An 18050-nucleotide genomic window follows, 5' to 3' on the forward strand; every position below is an offset into this window, starting at 1 on the left:
TCCACCATTTGGTTCGGGGATTACCACCACGGCAGGCACCCACCACCTTGCGGCCGCAGCTCAATGCAGCAGCTTCGGCAATGGAGACACTGAACATGGTCCATTCGGACTCAATGTCCCCGGTCTCCCTCGGAATGCTGTTGAAGCTCTGCCGGAGGTGTGCGTTGAAGATCTCGCAGACTGGGGCCTCTGCTAGACGTTCCCAGCACACCCTCACTACGCGTTTAGGTGCACCAGGTCTGTCCAGCGTCCTCCCCCGCCACCTGATCCAACTCACCACCAGGTGGTGATCAGTTGACAGCTCAGCCCCTCTCTTTTACCCGAGTGTCCAGAACATATGGTCGCAGATCTGCTGATACGATTACAAAATCGATCATCGACCTACGGCCTAGAGCGTCCTGGTGCCACGTGCACTTATGGACACTCTTATGTTCAAACAGGGTGTTCGTTATGGCCAAACTGTGGTTAGCACAGAAGTCCAATAACAGAGCACCGCTCGGGTTCAGATCAGGGAGGCCGTTCCTCCCAATCACGCCCCTCCAGGTCTCGCTGTCGTTACCCACGTGAGCATTGAAGTCTCCCAGCAGGACAACAGAGTCTCCAGGTGGAGCACCCTCCAGCACCCCCCCCCCCCCCCCCCAGGGACTCTAAGAAGGCTGGGTACTCTGAACTGCCACTCGGCGCATAAGCGCAGATGACAGTCAGGACCCGTTCCCCGACCCTAAGGCGCAGGGAACAAACCCTCTCGTCCACCGGGAAAAACCCCAACGTACCGGCAGCAAGCCGAGAGGATATTAGGATACCCACCCCAGCCCGCCGCCTCTCACCAGGGGCAACTCCAGACTGAGACAGAGTCCAGCCCCTCTCCAGGAGACTGGTTCCAGAGCCCAAGCCATGTGTAGAGGTGAGCCCGACTATATCTAGCCGGTACCTCTCAACCTCACGCACTAACTCAGGCTCCTTCCCCACCAGAGAGGTGACATTCTATGTCCCCATTGCCAGTCTTGGCAGCCGGGGGTCAGTCCGCCAGGGCCTCCGCTCCTGGCCGCCACCCAACATAAATGTACATGTGGATTTTGTGCTACTACCACTCCTCGCCACACTGTTTGGTAGAAAGACACATGTATTTACTGCACTTCATAATTCTCTACCTGAGTAAATGTATTCTGCTAAACCTAATATGAAGAATCAGCAGTCTCATCCCAACAAACCATATGCATTTCTCCATCTTGGCATTTGCATGCTAGGTTATTGCTGGAGTTTTGTTCAGCTGCACAATGCTGCAAAGAAAACCGTCTCAAATACAATTGAGAAAAATCTCAACTGAAGGCAACAGACTTTATCCCACATCCCAGCATTCCTACTTAATTTGAAAATCTTTTCTCAACACACCATTGTTTCTTCAAAGAATGGAGAATAGCGGATAAAAGTTTCTGGTTAAAAACTACTAAGAGTATCAGCAATAAAAAGCAAGGACAACGTCTTACGTGAGTTGTTTATTAACTACTTAGCCAATCACACAAAGATCTTATTGCTTCACTAGCTTTAGGGCACTGTCTTCCACACCCATTTACACCCATTTACTTGTATTAAATAAGAGCAGGATGAAGAAGTGTGCTGGAGATGAATTGCTGTATTCTGCAAGACTAGCACTGCAGGCAAATGGAAAGTCAATACAAAGTAGATTCATTTTTGAAGTTAATTTCATACTGTGTGGCTTAATTTTAAGTAATATTAAATTTTTTAAGAAGTTAGTTTCATTTAAAAAAAAAAAAAAAAAAAAAGAAATCCCCTTTTTTGTGTGATGACACTTAATGAGGTTTTGTGGCTTCTGGCATGAAACAGACACGCTCTTGACTAGATGGGTGTTGTTGAAATAAATCCTGCTGACTATGAAGGTGACAAGAACTGCCCATTCATTTTTGATCTATTGATTGATTCAGTTTAAGGCAGTAAATGGTATGAAACGCATATGGCATATGAGTGTCACATTAAGACAGAGGTTCAATATATGTTTATTCACCTATTTTTTTGCTGTTGCTTACTAACTTAACATACGTGTCGCAGAGGTCAGACTGCCTGCTATTACAGTTCAAGAATGGCCAGAAACATTTGTTGCAAGTTCCTTACCTTTTTTTTTTTCCTACCTTTATTTTCTTTATCCTTGCTACATTTGTCAGTTGCTTTACTAACATTAAATGCATAATTACTAAACAATTTACCTATGTCAGTGTGTCTAGTTACAGTGGGGCAAAAAAGTATTTAGTCAGCCACCGATTGTGCAAGTTCCCCCACCTAAAATGATGACAGAGGTCAGTAATTTGCACCAGAGGTACACTTCAACTGTGAGAGACAGAATGTGAAAAAAAAATCCATGAATTCACATGGTAGGATTTGTAAAGAATTTATTCGTAAATCAGGGTGGAAAATAAGTATTTGGTCACCTCAAACAAGGAAAATCTCTGGCTCTCACAGACCTGTAACGTCTTCTGGAAGAAGCTTTTCTGTCCCCCACTCGTTACCTGTATGAATGGCACCTGTTTGAACTCATCATCTGAATAAAAGACACCTGTCCACAGCCTCAAACAGTCAGACTCCAAACGCCGCCATAGCCAAGACCAAAGAGCTTTCGAAGGACACCAGGAAAAGTATTGTAGACCTGCACCAGACTGGGAAGAGTGAATCTACAATAGGCAAGCAGCTTGGTGTGAAAAAAATCAACTGTGGGAGCAATCATCAGAAAATGGAAGACATACAAGACCACTGATAATCTCCCACGATCTGGGGCTCCACGCAAGATCTCATCCCGTGGGGTCAAAATGATCATGAGAACGGTGAGCAAAGATCCCAGAACCACACGGGGGGACCTGGTGAATGACCTGCAGAGAGCTGGGACCAAAGTAACAAAGGTCACCATCAGTAACACACTACAACGGCAGGGAATCAAATCCCGCAGTGCCAGACGTGTTCCGCTGCTGAAGCCAGTGCATGTCCAGGCCTGTCTGAAGTTTGCCAGAGAGCACATGGATGATACAGCAGAGGATTGGGAGAATGTCATGTGGTCAGATGAAACCAAAGTAGAACTTTTTGGTATAAATTCAACTCGTCGTGTTTGGAGGACGAAGAATACTGAGTTGCATCCCAAGAACACCATACCTACTGTGAAGCATGGGGGTGGAAACATCATGCTATGGGGCTGTTTTTCTGCCAAGGGGACAGGACGACTGATCCGTGTTAAGGACAGAATGAATGGGGCCATGTATCGTGAGATTTTGAGCCAAAACCTCCTTCCATCAGTGAGAACTTTGAAGATGAAACGAGGCTGGGTTTTCCAACATGACAATGATCCAAAACACACCGCCCGGGCAACAAAGGAGTGGCTCCGTAAGAAGCATTTGAAAGTCCTGGATTGGCCTAGCCAGTCTCCAGACCTCAACCCCATAGAAAATCTGTGGCGGGAGTTGGAAGTCCGTGTTGCTCGGCGACAGCCCCAAAACATCACTGCTCTCGAGAAGATCTGCATGGAGGAATGGGCCAAAATAGCAGCTACTGTGTGTGCAAACCTGGTAAAGACCTATAGTAAACGTTTGACCTCTGTTATTGCCAACAAAGGTTATGTTACAAAGTATTGAGTTGTATTTTTTTTTATTGACCAAATACTTATTTTCCACCCTGATTTACGAATAAATTCTTTACAAATCCTACCATGTGGATTCATGGATTTTTTTTTCCACATTCTGTCTCTCACAGTTGAAGTGTACCTCTGGTGCAAATTACTGACCTCTGTCATCATTTTAGGTGGGGGAACTTGCACAATCGGTGGCTGACTAAATACTTTTTTGCCCCACTGTATATATGTTAATATCTTTTTCGACCTGTCTCTGCAGTGAATGTGATGACATAGTGAGTTATCCTTATTCTCATTTTTGTATCTGCACATTTTAGTACGTGTGTACATGTGCCAGCTTTGCAGTTATTAAGACTGAAGCAAAACAAGATATTTGTGTGTTTTTGACAGAACAAGTGAGGTGGGCGGGTTGATGCTACTGTTATCTGAGGATGAAGTATACAGTGGCTGCCAAAGCCAACGGCAAGAAGAAGGGAGAGGAGGGGGGCAGGTAGCAGATTAGAAAATTCAATTTAGGGCAAACGCGGAGGTGGATCTTTTATATAAGGTGCCACTGAGCTGTTTTCCCCTTTTCAGTCTAAAAACTGTTCAAAAAAATATACTATAGAATCTCCTCTCTGTTTTTGGTGTGATATCCAGTAAAACAGAAGATCCTTATTTGTCTTAGCTCCAGGGCCAAATCAGGCTCCAGAAGCTGCTAAGAATACACCACTCACCGGGGTTTGTGTTGTGTATGTATGACTGCATCTCTTCATGTGAGATAGGAGGGAGTGCCTAGGGTGCAGAATCACATCTACATTTTAGTACATGCATCATCATCCAGCACAACCTTCCTGGGAGTTCTTTTGAGGATGACCCAGCAATCGAGGGAAGAGGGCATGAAATTGTCCCTCTGAGAGGGCTAAGAGGTTTGTTGCACCGAAGAAGTGGAAATACTTCTCACCAAGGGACATCTTGGCATTGTCATACAAGCAGCTGTTCCAACTGTCCGCCATTTTAAATGATGATAAAGTAAGATGTTTTGCAGTTTTTCTCTGTTATGTCAACTGGAAAAATACTTGGGCCGTGCAGCCAGAAATATATATCGCTCCCTCATTAGCCCTCCGTTTCCATTAAAAGAGGTTCAGTTATTGGCTGACAGGAGCAGCAGGATCTTGCTCTCTGGAGCATAAGACACAGAAAGTTTAAAAAACAAGAGAAAACAAGACAGAAAGCTTACTATAGACCAAAAAAACTCTTAATAATTCAGTTACTTTAAACTCTATCTTGCTCGATCACAGAAATGATGAATTTAATAATGTAAGACCGGAGAGGATTGCATGATGCACATATTAAAAGCTGTTTTAGTGCCTGCAAGGGAGAATTTGGGGCAGGAGGGGAAGTGAGGGAGCAAATGACTAAACTGGAATCAGGGGTGTGAGACTTACTGTATATTCATTGAGATCTTTCTCAGTAGTGTATGCCTGCTTGCACTTAAGCTCTTAATGGTTCCTTAGAGCTGATGAGGTAAAGGGGAGAGAGAGCGGAAAATGAAAGTGTTCTTCTAAATGGTTTTTGGAAGAACGCCTGTCAAGTGGAACGGGACTAGAGGGGAAATTAGCCAGGGGACATGCAAAGTGTACGCTGGGGCTGACTGTGTAACACCCGCCTCTCTTCAAAGCCATGTTAACGTAAAGGGTGGGGGTAGGATACCAGCACAGTATCTCCCAGAAGCAGGGATCGCTTGAGGAAAGACCAATGAGAGAATGAACTGCCAAATCTACTTTTTCAGTTTCTCCTATGGGACAATCAAACATCACTCACCTCATGTTGATTTCTTAAACTGTTTTAGTGACTGTTTATGTCAAAGCGTGCTATTATAACAGTATTTTAAACATATATGATTGCCTTTCCACACACATACAACACAATACTGTACAACATTAAAATCATTACAACTGCTTACCAAAAATACATGTAAAGAGCTCTTAAGATCAAAATATGCATCCCAGTATTATTTATTTTAACTGCCCTATAGGTATGTGTAACAATTTGTACTACTCAATAATCTGTCAACATGTACGAGGATCACAAACAAGCCCAAGATGAAGTTAATTTATGCTTTGAAGTCTTAAAAAGAAATGCAGCAAAAACATCTTTAAAAAAAAATAAATAAACAAGATGAACCAATTCGCCTGTTATTATAGCTCACACACAGAGTCTGTGAATTTCATTGTCTGGGCAGAATTGTCAACTTTATCAACACCAAAACTGAATACAATGAGTTCAAACTGTGCACTGCTATATTATAGCCACAGAGCTGAGCAGCATGACGTAATGCTCACACTGCAACCATGCTCGTATGTTTTACTACTATCTTTTTCTTATAATTGTAGCTATGTCAAAATATGTATAATTGACCTTTTACAATATCACTTTATAACAGAATTTGTTAATAGTTGTTTTACTGCTGACAGAAAGAAATGTTTCTTAAATTACATTGATTTTTTTTTTCAGTTTAATTATAATAAATTGTGTATTAACTGAGGTATCATTTTTTATTATTTAAAAGGCATTCCAGAGATTTAGAAAATAATTTTAGAAATATAAAAATGTGATTGAAACATATTCAGTGTTATAACAAAGACTATTCCAATTTTTCCAATATTTCAAAGTAGCTGAACCCATCTACAATGAAATACAGCACTGTGTTGCCAACCGAATGTGATCAGCAACAAAATGAATCAGAAGGCAAAGATTATCATTCTAATATTTAAAAGAGTCACCCATTTATGCTTTAAACTTCATGCCGCCTGTTAATGTAATGCTATTATGTAAATTAAACTTCAGCATTCACTATTTTGAAGATTCATGAACATCACTATTTTGGTATAGAAACAATGAGTCAATAGGCCTACCAGGGCTTATTAAAGCTTCAAGGGAAGTTTTAATAAGATGAATAGGATGATAGTTGTGGATCTCGAATAGCAGAGTATACCCACACATATGAGCTTCCTGAAATAAGCCGTGTTTCATTTCTATTTGTGGTAATGCTTGCAATCATTTAGGCACCACGTCTAAAGCTGTTTTTTTTTTTTCTCCAATAGCTGTAAATTTTCCACAACTCCTACATGAGAGACCTGCCCATATTTGAATTCTGTACATGGTGTATTACTGATCCATTTTGGTGATCTCAGCAAACGCCATGCATAACTGCAGCTAACCTCAACCTGTGAAACCCCCCCCCCCCCCCCCCCAAAAAAAACCCCCAAACCTCTGGAGCTGCACAGGCTTTTAAGTGTTGAGTTTCTTGCCTCAAAATCTTTAGGATGTAAGTAAAAAAGACATCGACTTGTCTCCTGCTGGGCCGTGTCAGTCAGAATACCTCACCGAATTCTAGCCACACCAGAGTAAATGTGTTGTGCTAGCTTTTGTTTGTCCCCATTGCCACCCAAAAGGGACTGCTGGCGTTGCACACAGCCGTAATGAAAGGCACAGCCAGCAAGATGGCACTTTCATCAAACTAAACCAGGCTGACACCAGCTTCTCAATTATTAAACGGCTGAAATAGGCAACAGTGTAGAACGCCCCCAAGCAAACTACTGTAGACACCGTCAGTGATGTTGAAAAGGAAAGATCGTTTTTGAGATGATGAGATTTGGATTATGGTTATGTGGAGAGAAACAATACTTACACTGACACTGATTGCTACAGAAATATTTGCAGTTAAAAGAGAATCAGAGCATTGCTTTTGTTTGTATCAAACTGGAGTCAAGCTGTGTGCTGGTGACTAACACAGCAGTCACAAGACACTGTACAAATATAGATCTCTTAATCTTTTCAAATGAAGTATACAATACTTTTTTATCTTTAAAAGACATTCATTTTTTCAATTCTTTACAAAGAACCTAACTCTGATGTTATGGACTTCTTTGGAATTTGAATACATCTATAAAAACAAAACAATGAAAAAAAGCCCAACAAACTATTAATCTAAATGCTTTTTACCAAATTCCAAGTAGGATTTTGAAAGTGAGAATTAACTTTATTAACTGAGTTTGTTTTCCCACATTATTCTCTACAGTGAAAAGTTAATAACATCCTTGTTCAGAAAAAAACCGCAAATACTCCACTGAATAAAATCGGCCTAAAGATATGTAAATTTAACATAATGTCCTTTGTTCAGCGTAAATGCGTGTTGGATGCTTGGCCTTGTAGCAGGGTAAGAAATGCTTAAAAAACCTTCATAGTATGCAAGTGAGCAAGATACCTTTTATTGGCTGGTTTTCATTTGCAACTGATGAGCCCCAGATTCATTTATTCAGAGCAGAGAAAAGCTATACAGCTGTGTTTCTGATCTCTGGAGGGTAGATTAGCATTGGTCAAACCCAGGCGTAATCAGGCATCTGATTCTCTATTTACAAAAGCAAAGGTATGTTTCTTTTAAGAGTTTTCAATTGGCGTAGTTTTGGGGTACTAGTAAAGTTTAGGGGCAAACATCCATTCAAGCTATGGCTCATTGCACAAAATTGAGATTTCTTCAGCAAATATTACAAGCTTTGGGAAAGAGATATCAAAACACCTCCTCTATGCCACCAAGACATCTTGTAATTGAAACTGAATAAGCACCAAAGGGGAAGTGGAGAATTTTTGAAAGAAGCCATAACCCTCTGGATGAATAGCATCCTAATTGGCTTTAGATTTGACATTAGTTTCACCCCTTAACCACTGGACTGCATCTTTGAAGTGCTCCTTCATTCATCCTTGAAGTCAGACTGCTTGATTAGCTGCTTTGCTCACAAAAATCTATGCATGAAACTGATCGCCATTTGTTTATTCTGTATGTAAGTACATGTCATTTTAACACACACACCATTTTTTTTAAACCTTGGGAGCACTTGAAATCAATTTAATCCTCGTACATTTCTCTTTATCGTTACTGCTGACATTATCCATTCGATCATAATGCAGTGCATTATGACTGAACTCTACAATAGCCCAATATCATGAAAGTGAATCATGAAAGCAAACCAGCTACCATTGTAACTGTCAATAGGTCCTTGTAAACATATGCCATGAGGAAAACTGGAATAAAAATACTGCTATAACTGCAAGTAGGAGATTGAAAACAATTTTACTGTTGATGTAAAATGTTAAAAGCTGGACCTGCTCCATTGTCAATATCAAGTGAGTTACGACTTAGAGTATATGGAACAGGCTGATTTGATTAGGTGATTTGGTTGACTTGCTGTAATTCATTCGACCTCCCCACATCTGTAATGCTGACTTCACCTACAGGGAAGGAAAAAATATATATATTTTCTTACTGACATTTACTTATTATATTATAACTTCACAATGTGAGAAAATTAAGTTTATAGCTCAAGTAAAAATGAATAGTACCAAACAATTTAAATTTCAAAATTAAACATTTTGCTCAGTGAGCCTCTTTCACATTAGAACCCACAAAGTTTGAATATGAGTTAGGATAGCTAGAGAAAAAAAACTATTATTTGATGTATTGTATCCTCCAATTCCCCCTTTTTTCAATTTAATTGAAATCAATCACATTTAAAATAAAATATTTAGACAAAAATATTTTAAGTATTTTAATTTACTTAAACTATCTTGGGCCCATTGGTGAAAAACACACAGGTGTGCAGTCATTACTTTGAAAGGTAAAATTTCCGTCCCAAAATTAGACATGTCTTCATGTTTGTGGTTGTAATTACAATGGTTTATACATTCACTCCTTACCAGAGCAGAGGGTTCCTCATTTAAGCCATATCATAAGCTTTGGGATTACCATAGTGCCTCCCCTCTATGCAGATTAACATAAATTTCCTCAAGTGAGGAGGCATGCAGTGCGCCAGACACACTCAGTGCAGATCATCAACTTTAGACATCTATAATGGATGTTCAGCTGACGATAGGCAATATATTTGAACTTTATGTTCTATCTAGTATTGATCAGCTGCTCTCACTTTGTGACAGCAAAACTACCAAATTCTTACTTAACAGCATTGCACTTCGTAGACCCTTGCCATTTTACCTTAATAGATGCTAAATATAGTATATTTGGCATTTTTCAATAGAAAAATTAATTATGTAGGCACACATTTATGCATTAGTCCACAAACACGCACACAGAAACACATCATTCTCACTCCTCCAAACACGCAAGCCAAAAAAGCTTTAAAACATCTAAGCCATGCAATGCTAATGTGGAGTAGTGTCTACAAATTAGTTAGACAGTTTCCAATTATTCCCTGTGCTTTCAAGTCTACATACCATGAAGAACATTTTCAAAAGGGTAGCTTTGAAAAGATCATCCAGATAACCAGTGATACAAAGATAAATTCCAAGCAAAAGAATGGTAATTAAAGCCATAACCAATATAATTCAGAGAACAAAAAATTATGCATGCATTAATTATTGTGTTAATGCAGTCCTCTGAGACCATGATGTAGATTTCTTTTCCTAGATCAGATCAGATTAGCTGTTTTGTATTTTCCCCTTTAGAGTCGGTTTCAAAATAAAAAACTGGAATAATTGGAGACATCTAACATTTGGAGTCAAGCGTGCTTTAAATGAAGAGTTAAGGGTGCTTTACTGTGATTAGTGTTTTTACAGTACATACTTGATAAAGGATTTACCTCTCTGTTGGGTCTTGTATTTTGATTTTGAGTTTTTATTTTTAGGCTGATGCGATCGATCATACCTCACACTCCCTGGAGCCAGAAATTGTGCAAGTGCAGGAACCAGTGCCATTGCCTAGCACCTCCAATGCTTCCGGTGTTGCAGCAGGATTGTAGCTCATGTAATACTCTTGGAGCTGGGAGCTGAGGTTCTGTTCTGGCTCTGGACTCTTTTTGCGACGCTTCCGTCCCACCATGGATCTCTGCTGCAGCAACCTGGTTGCACCTGGGTAGCGCCGCCACAAAACATAAAAAACTGTCAAGATTAATGACATGGTGAAGAAGAGTGCTACGCTGCCCACAACCACTTTGTGCAGAGTCATGTGCTCTATCTCTGGGGGTGGTATGTGAGTGGGTCGAGGGCGAACCACTGAGTCTCTGGGATCTTTGCTCATATGCCCGGGAAAGGTAGGATGAGGAATGGGTCGAGGTCTAAATGGTGGGAGAGGACCAAAGGTACTGGTCGGTGGCATAGGTGGAATGCCACTTGTGGGGCCAAAGGTTGGTTCGGCAGTGGCTTCCGAAATGAGCTCTGATGTTGGTGAAGGTGTTTCAGTCAGAATGTAATCGGTTTCCTCACAAATACCATGGCTCCTTGTAGCATCCATGACTTTTTCTCCCTGGAGATACTTTGGGCTGCTGCATATCATTGTTGTGTCTTTACTACCCCGAAAATTTCTCAACCAAGCAACAAGTGGGCATATCCCAGTTCCACAATCCCAGATATTGCCAGCAAGACTTATTGAGGTCAGTGAGATCCACGCTGACACTGCCTCCTGAGACACATTGGACAGCTTGTTGGATTCCAGGTTTAAGACTTGCAGGTTGGGCAAGCAGTGAAACACAGCTGGGTCCAGAGTCTGAATTTCATTTCCAGACAGATCAAGCTTCTGCAGTGTATACCATGTCCATGGCAGACCCTGGTTGACCACCCTAATTCGATTCCACTGCAGATAAAGTGATCTTAGGTTGGCTAAACGTGGAAACAAAAAAAAGTTGATCCGAGAGAATTGGTTATGTTCCAGATGTAACTCCATCAGCTTCTGTAGACCCAGAAAAGTTGTGCGGGTAAGAGCTTTGATTCGATTGTAACCCAAATCCAGAAACTCCAAACTTCGACACTCCAGAAATGCTCGAATTGGGATGTTGGAGAGACCATTGGAGCGTAGGTGAAGGTTTTGTAGTTTTCGTAAGCCATGGAATTGACCGGGCTGTAGATTTTCTAATTTGTTGTAGGACAAGTCCAGACTTCGAAGATTTGGAATTCCATGAAATGTTGAATTGTGTAGGGCTGTAATCCTGTTGGAGCTCAGAATGAGCTCTTTGAGTCTGCGGACCCCCTGGAACGCTCGACTGTCAACAACTGAAATCTGATTGTGGTCTAAGTAGATCCAGAGAAGCTGGCTGAGGTGAGCAAACTGATATGGTAGCAGCGTATGCAGTTCATTGTATCGCAGGGAAAGGCCCTGGCAGCCTACTGAGATGTTTTCTGGAACATCTAAAAATCCAGATGAATCACAATGGACAGTTTTTCCCTCACATCGGCAGCTATTAGGGCATGTTCGCTCACCAAAACTGAATAACAGGGGAGCCCGCAAGAGAAGAAGCAAAGGGAAGAGGAGGTGTGTCAGTCGTCCATCACACAGCAATGGACCTACAAAACATTAGGAGAAAGAGATACAGAGAAAAACGTAAAGATTTGAATGGTGATCAAGTTATATTTACAATTTCAAAATATTCATGCTGTCAAACAAAAAGGACTAAGAAGTATTATTACTGATTTACCATGCAAAGTCAGCAATGTGTTGCTTGGGCTGGTGCAACAACAGCTTTATACATCCATTGAAAACGACTTAAATATAAAATCTCTTCTACAAAGATCTCAAAATTCGACACTGGTAAATATAATGTTTTTTTTAAATTGTGGGTTTTTTGTTTGTTTGTTTAAATTATTTCTTTAGTGATCTAAATAGTTTATCATTCAGCAGTGGTACTTTTCTGTTTCTGTTGAGATTGGCCCTTATTTAAGTATCTTTATGACTTCTCTTTACATTCTTTTTCTTTACATTATGTCATGAAAAGAATCATATTTACAAAAACCCGCCAGTCATGTCATGACCTAACACACAGTTGGGACAGTGGTTCTACGTAACCAACCGGTCATGACAATGGTTTCTTAAAAGAAATACACTAACTGACATATAGTTCTCCTCATAAATGAATATTCTGAACAGACTTCTCAAGGTCGATAACAGCATGATAAAAAATATACACATCTGATTAAGTAACCAGAAGACCTACTGCTTAAATGTGCAGCATTTTAGGTTTACAGGATGATGTAAAAGAGATATTTTCTCAGAATAAGTATTAGCCCTCATCAAGTTGTTTTGAATAAAAAAAAGCTTCCATGATTTCATACACCCTACATGACATTTGTTCTGTCAAATGGCTCTGTGAATCATTTACAATACCATTAGACCAGGAGTGGGCAACGCCAGGCCTCGAGGGCCAGTGTCCTGCAGGTTTTAGATGTGTCCTTGATCCAACACAGCTGATTCAAATGGCTACCTCCTGAAAATGTCTTGAAGTTCTCCAAAGCCCTGGTAATGAACTAATCATTTAATTCAGGTGTGTTGACCCAGGGTGATATCTAAAACCTGCAGGACACTGGCGCTCAAGGCCTGGAGTTGCCCACCCCTGCATTAGATTATAGTATCTCAGGTCTTTTATATAGGACCTTAAGACCTTGTGCAGCCTATCAACATGGCCTTAGCACAACTTCTGCCTGTTGCTTCAGTGGCAGCCTCATCTGCCATGCAAATGCAGCGATTGTCCAAGTATTAAAGCTGATCTTAGATCTTGGCACATTTTTTGGACATTCAGCAAGACAACCAAAACAAGTTCACACCACTCAAATTATGTAAACACACCTTCATATCAATGCTGACAGGCAGACCTTGATTTCAGATTCGGCTGTATGTTTAAAGATGTATCACTGTCCTAACACATTCTGAGTCTGAGTTATAAGATAACTTATGTTCAACGAACAATCCTTTGAGATTATTTCTTTCCAGAACGTTGAGGACTGACAGATGGACCAACATCATTAAAGATAAACAGATATCATAACAACAACAACAACAACAATGCATTCCTTTTGGTAAATTCTTTGAATTAAACCTGAAGGTCTGCAGTTCAATAAAATCTTGACTGATTTTAAAACCCTGTGTGATTTACAAAAGTAGAAAAAAAAACCCCCAAACAAAAACGCCTTACTGTCCAAATACTAAGGGGCCTGACTGCATATCCGTATCCACACATAACCGAAGTCTCTAGAACTTCCAGCTTTCAACTATCCAGTGCTGTCAAAATTGAGCACATTCTGTATCACAGTAATGGTGAAAAAGTATTGTTTGGCATGTCTAAGGTGGACTTTTGTAATCCCTGTGTCATCCTTTAGTAATATCATAATATCGTTATAAGCTCAGGCTGCTATGGGGACCTCCCATAATGTTCTAAGTAATTATACTCTACTCTCCACACTTTAGACTTCACTTTTACATTTAATTAACTTTGTGATATTCTCTCTCCTGCAGTTTGTGCCCTTTCCTCTCTGTCCTCTTTCTTCTTGTACCTTTCTGCCCGTATCTCTGGTTCCAGAGCTGTACATGTCTTGTCTGTAGTTACTGGCCCCAACAGCCTGCTCAGTGTCTGCTATCTCTTAATGATCAACCTTTTTTTTCCCCCCTCTTTGCTCTCCTCTCACCCCACCCAGTTGAGTCAAAAGCTGTCCTCCCTGAGTTTGGTGCTGCCCAATGTTTCTTCTTGTTAAGTGGGTCTTTTTACTCCTCACAATTATCAATTGCTTACTCATGGAAAGATCACAGGGTTTTCCTCTACAACACTACAAGCTCTCTTTCGTACTGTATAAACTGTCCTGAATGATTTTGTGTTACATTAATGAAACTAAAAAGAGGTTGAATAAATAATTGTTTATTACTAGCTTCAGAAAATCCAATTTTTGTACAGTTCAACTCTTGCACTTTCTCTATACTAACCTGCTGCTGTAAGCTGCAAAGTAAGAAAATAAAAGGCAATTTTTCCCCTGTGCAGAAAATGGTATGCAGAAAATATTAGTATGCATCATTAATCCACAACTTAGGGGTTGTCATACAGCACAGTGACAATTTCATGCTAAAATGGGCAACAAACATCCAATGTCATACATGAGCTGCCACCACAAACTGCAAAATGCAGCTATGCTATACTTCAACACTGGCAGGTAACTTTTGACCTTTACGGAAATTACATTTAACCAGTGATTTGATTTACTCCTGTACGCTTCCTGAATCAGTGCGGTTTTAAATTTGCAGTGTTTTAGCAGTTTTTGCCATGCCTTCCTTGGAGAAATTATAATAGAAGAATCAGAATACATTATTATTATTTTACATTATTCCATTACATTCAATAAAGAAAGATGGATGGAAACTACATTGGGTAACCTGGTCGACAGCTCCTGTGAACATGAATTAGTCTATGCATCAGTCTATGCTTTAGAGGACACGATTTCACTGTCTTAATGTGTTCCAACAACAATTACCTTGTGGCCACTGGGAGTGCACACACCAACTTTGAGAAAGTGTGTGTTATCAGAATAACACAAAATGTCAAGAAATCATTAATCTGCATCTTGAGAGATAAGAGGTACAGATTTTCTTTGAAGTAACTTATCTGGTTTCAGCATCTCATCCAGCCTTCCCCTGTGTTTAATGAGTTATGTGACTGTTAAAAGGAAAATCATTCAAAATAATACTTTTCAGATTTCTTACATATCCTGCTATGATCCAGACAGGCATACAAATTCAGTTCAGCACTCTACATTTAATTATATCATAAAATAGCAAAACATAAGTAAATAAATTTCAAGAATAAAGCTATTTTGTGAATTGTACAGCAGGTTATTGGGGGAAATAAACGGAAGCAAATGAGTGCATGAAAATAAGTCAAGATAAACTCAACAAAAAAATAATGGTTTTATAAATAAATCACTCTAATCCTTGAAGCAAAAGATGCAGTGGCACTTCCATCACCTCCTGTAACTACTTTGTGAACTCTCCAAGCATTTGCTGCACTACACGCAGCCATCAGTTTTCCCTAAATGATAATCCCATTGGAACATTGGCTGTGTTGTAAAACCCCAGGGCAACCTCACAATGTCATATCACTAAAACTACATCTGGGATTTCATGTGCATGTACTCCTAAAAAAAGAATAGCAAAATATGAAAAAACAAGAGGAGGTTATTAGATGGCAGAAAACTCAAAGCTATGCAGCCACAATAATGTGCCACTGGGCTCATAGACGCCTACGCATGACAGTGTCTTTAATTAGCACACAATGGTTCAGCATAGATTTCTGCATAGAGAGAATAGTAATAAAAGCCCCTTGGACATATGTGCGCTAGGTTCCCATGAGAGGCTTTATAGAATACAATGAAGAGAAATGTTTACTCTCAGTACAGTTTCATTAATCAGAAATTAAATGGGGTGCTACATGCAGGCAGTCATAGGCTTCCATTGATTTCACGTATTAGATGTACACCAGGGCATAAGTAAATATATCTATGATAACTATTACAAATAAATTATTTAATAATATAAAATGTGTCTTTCAATATAGCTGTGTTTGTGTCATTATTAAAGTTAAAAAAAAAAAAAAAAAAAAAAAAAAAACCCACACAACCAAAATATTAAAAATCATATATAGAAAATCATTAAGTTACAACCTTTATCTAAATACAGCTTAAATAAAATAGAGCTGCCACAGGTTGATATTAAATCCATTCCCCTGCAGATCAGATTTGATATGGGATTTGTGGTAAGCTACAACTTTCCAGCAGCAAGGCTCCTTCTTCTCAGTAGAGCGTGACCAATCAGAGCCGGAGGGTTTTAAAGATTTCATATCTTGTAGATTTAACATCTTGGAGATTTCAACAAAACCAGCATAGTGCAGCAGCACCAACATTGCATTAAGCTCCAGTTTGCCACTGCCACCTATTTTACATTAAGTACAAAGAGCAGTAGGAGTTTGTTTGAACGGAAGTCTCCAGGCAACAAGTGACATCACTACAGACAATATCAGATCAGATTCTGTACAAATCCCTATAAGCCAGAAACGATTTGTATTAAACTTTGTGCAAATGTCTTCTTATAACCTATGTAACAGCCTTGTAAAGTGTATTTCACCCTTTAGCTTTTATTTGAAGTTAATTTTCTCTTACTATTTGTTTTAAAAAGAATCCTACATTAATGACTACCACAAGTCTTAAAGAAAAATCAAAAGTGACCTTGAAAATGAGAACCACGGTAAATCTCATTGTACATTTTGTCAACACATAAAGAGTAAATTCAAAGGTCAGAGAAAGATAAACAGATGAACGGTTTTATTTCCAATGACCTGTGGGTACATCTAAATTTAAATCCATATAAAGCCGATGATTGGTCGAGCTGGAGTAGTAGTAAAATAGTAGTAGTCTTCTACCACAAAATATATTATATATTTTAGTGAATGCATTAAGTAACCTAGTTTACTGATTCAGTAAGGATAATCTAGATTATATTTCCTATGCACTCAATGTACACAATGACTCTCAACATGTACATAACAGAAAACGTTTCAGCAACCAAACTAGATGCAAATATAATTTTTGTTGCCTCAGATGGCCAAAAAAAACAAAAAAAAACAAAACAAAAAAACCAAAAAAAAACCCAGATGGGACAGTGTCAAAAATTTCTAAAAGACTAAACCCATACCAAATTTAACACCACCTTTATTAGTTTAGCATTTCATTTAAAGATTTCTTGCAATAGCAATAAAAGGTTTTAAAAACAGATTTCTTATAAGATGGAATTGTACTCTTAGTCAAGTATGTAGGAGACAAGTAGAGCAGACTTTCTTTTATTTTGTGCAGCGACCAATGTTTCAACACAATTTGCAGCTGATGAAAATGCAATTGAAGACCATAAATATTAATTAAGAAACAAGTTCTGTGCTCCGGTATCCCTGGAGCTCAACAACGTCCTGAACAGAGGTAATTTGCTGAAGTTACACTTAAATGTGCACACTAAATGTCAGCTGAAATGGGTTCAAATGCAAAAAAAGCTAAAGTTATTACACAATATCCTAAAATATATATTTTCTCCAATTACCTCACCCAAGGCCAGGTTCCAGTGGCAACCTTCCCGAAATCCCATAAAAGTGACACTGCCCCTCCCCCCAGGACAGAGTGGTCTCTGGCAGGCCCAGCAGAGTCAGCTGTCATCTTCCTTGGCGGTGAGACAAGTTGATATTTCATTTGAATGCACAGTGCTCAGGCACTGATGCAAAGGCTATTACCCAGAGTGCCCAAGTGGGTTGGCCAATAGTACTACATGCTGCAACAGGCCACATGCTGGGGCACTTCAAAGAAATGAAAGTGTGGAGAAAAAAAAGAAGAAAAAAAAACTAAATATTTCTTATTAAATGTTCTACCATATAAAAGATAATACACATTAAAAGGAGGGGTGTATGAGGTGGCTTTTAAAGGTTATTGACTGGCAGAAAAGTATAGTTAGCGTTTTATATTTAAACATTCGCTGCAGCTGTGCCTGTTTTAAATTGGAAAATAGAAGACCGTCTACACTATAGGCTTAATTGTCACTTTCTCTTTCTTTCTTCTCTATAAATATGCCAACATACTAAACTAA

At 39.5% G+C, this 18050-nt stretch overlaps 1 protein-coding gene across 4 annotated transcripts in view; it reads right to left on the bottom strand.

Annotated features, from left to right (window-relative positions):
- lrrtm4l1 (leucine rich repeat transmembrane neuronal 4 like 1) overlaps positions 1-18050 on the bottom strand; it is a 73715-nt gene that overhangs the window by 43986 nt on the left and 11679 nt on the right. The window contains exons 2-3 of one of the 4 annotated variants that reach the window (XR_003272853.2): positions 10264-11959; positions 8427-8899 (exon numbers count right to left, since the gene is read on the bottom strand). Coding sequence is in view for 2 of the 4 variants with exons in the window: in XM_026174307.2 (XP_026030092.1) it covers positions 8807-8899; positions 10329-11959 (1724 nt within the window). In the remaining 2 variants the exon portion in view is untranslated. Of the gene's footprint in view, positions 1-8426; positions 8900-10263; positions 11960-18050 lie in introns of those variants that run through there. The other 3 variants (XM_026174307.2, XR_003272854.2, XM_026174308.2) reach the window with 3 other exon arrangements.

The sequence above is a fragment of the Astatotilapia calliptera genome, chromosome 7 (assembly GCF_964374335.1).
Source record: "Astatotilapia calliptera chromosome 7, fAstCal68.1, whole genome shotgun sequence".
Lineage (NCBI taxonomy): Eukaryota > Metazoa > Chordata > Actinopteri > Cichliformes > Cichlidae > Astatotilapia > Astatotilapia calliptera.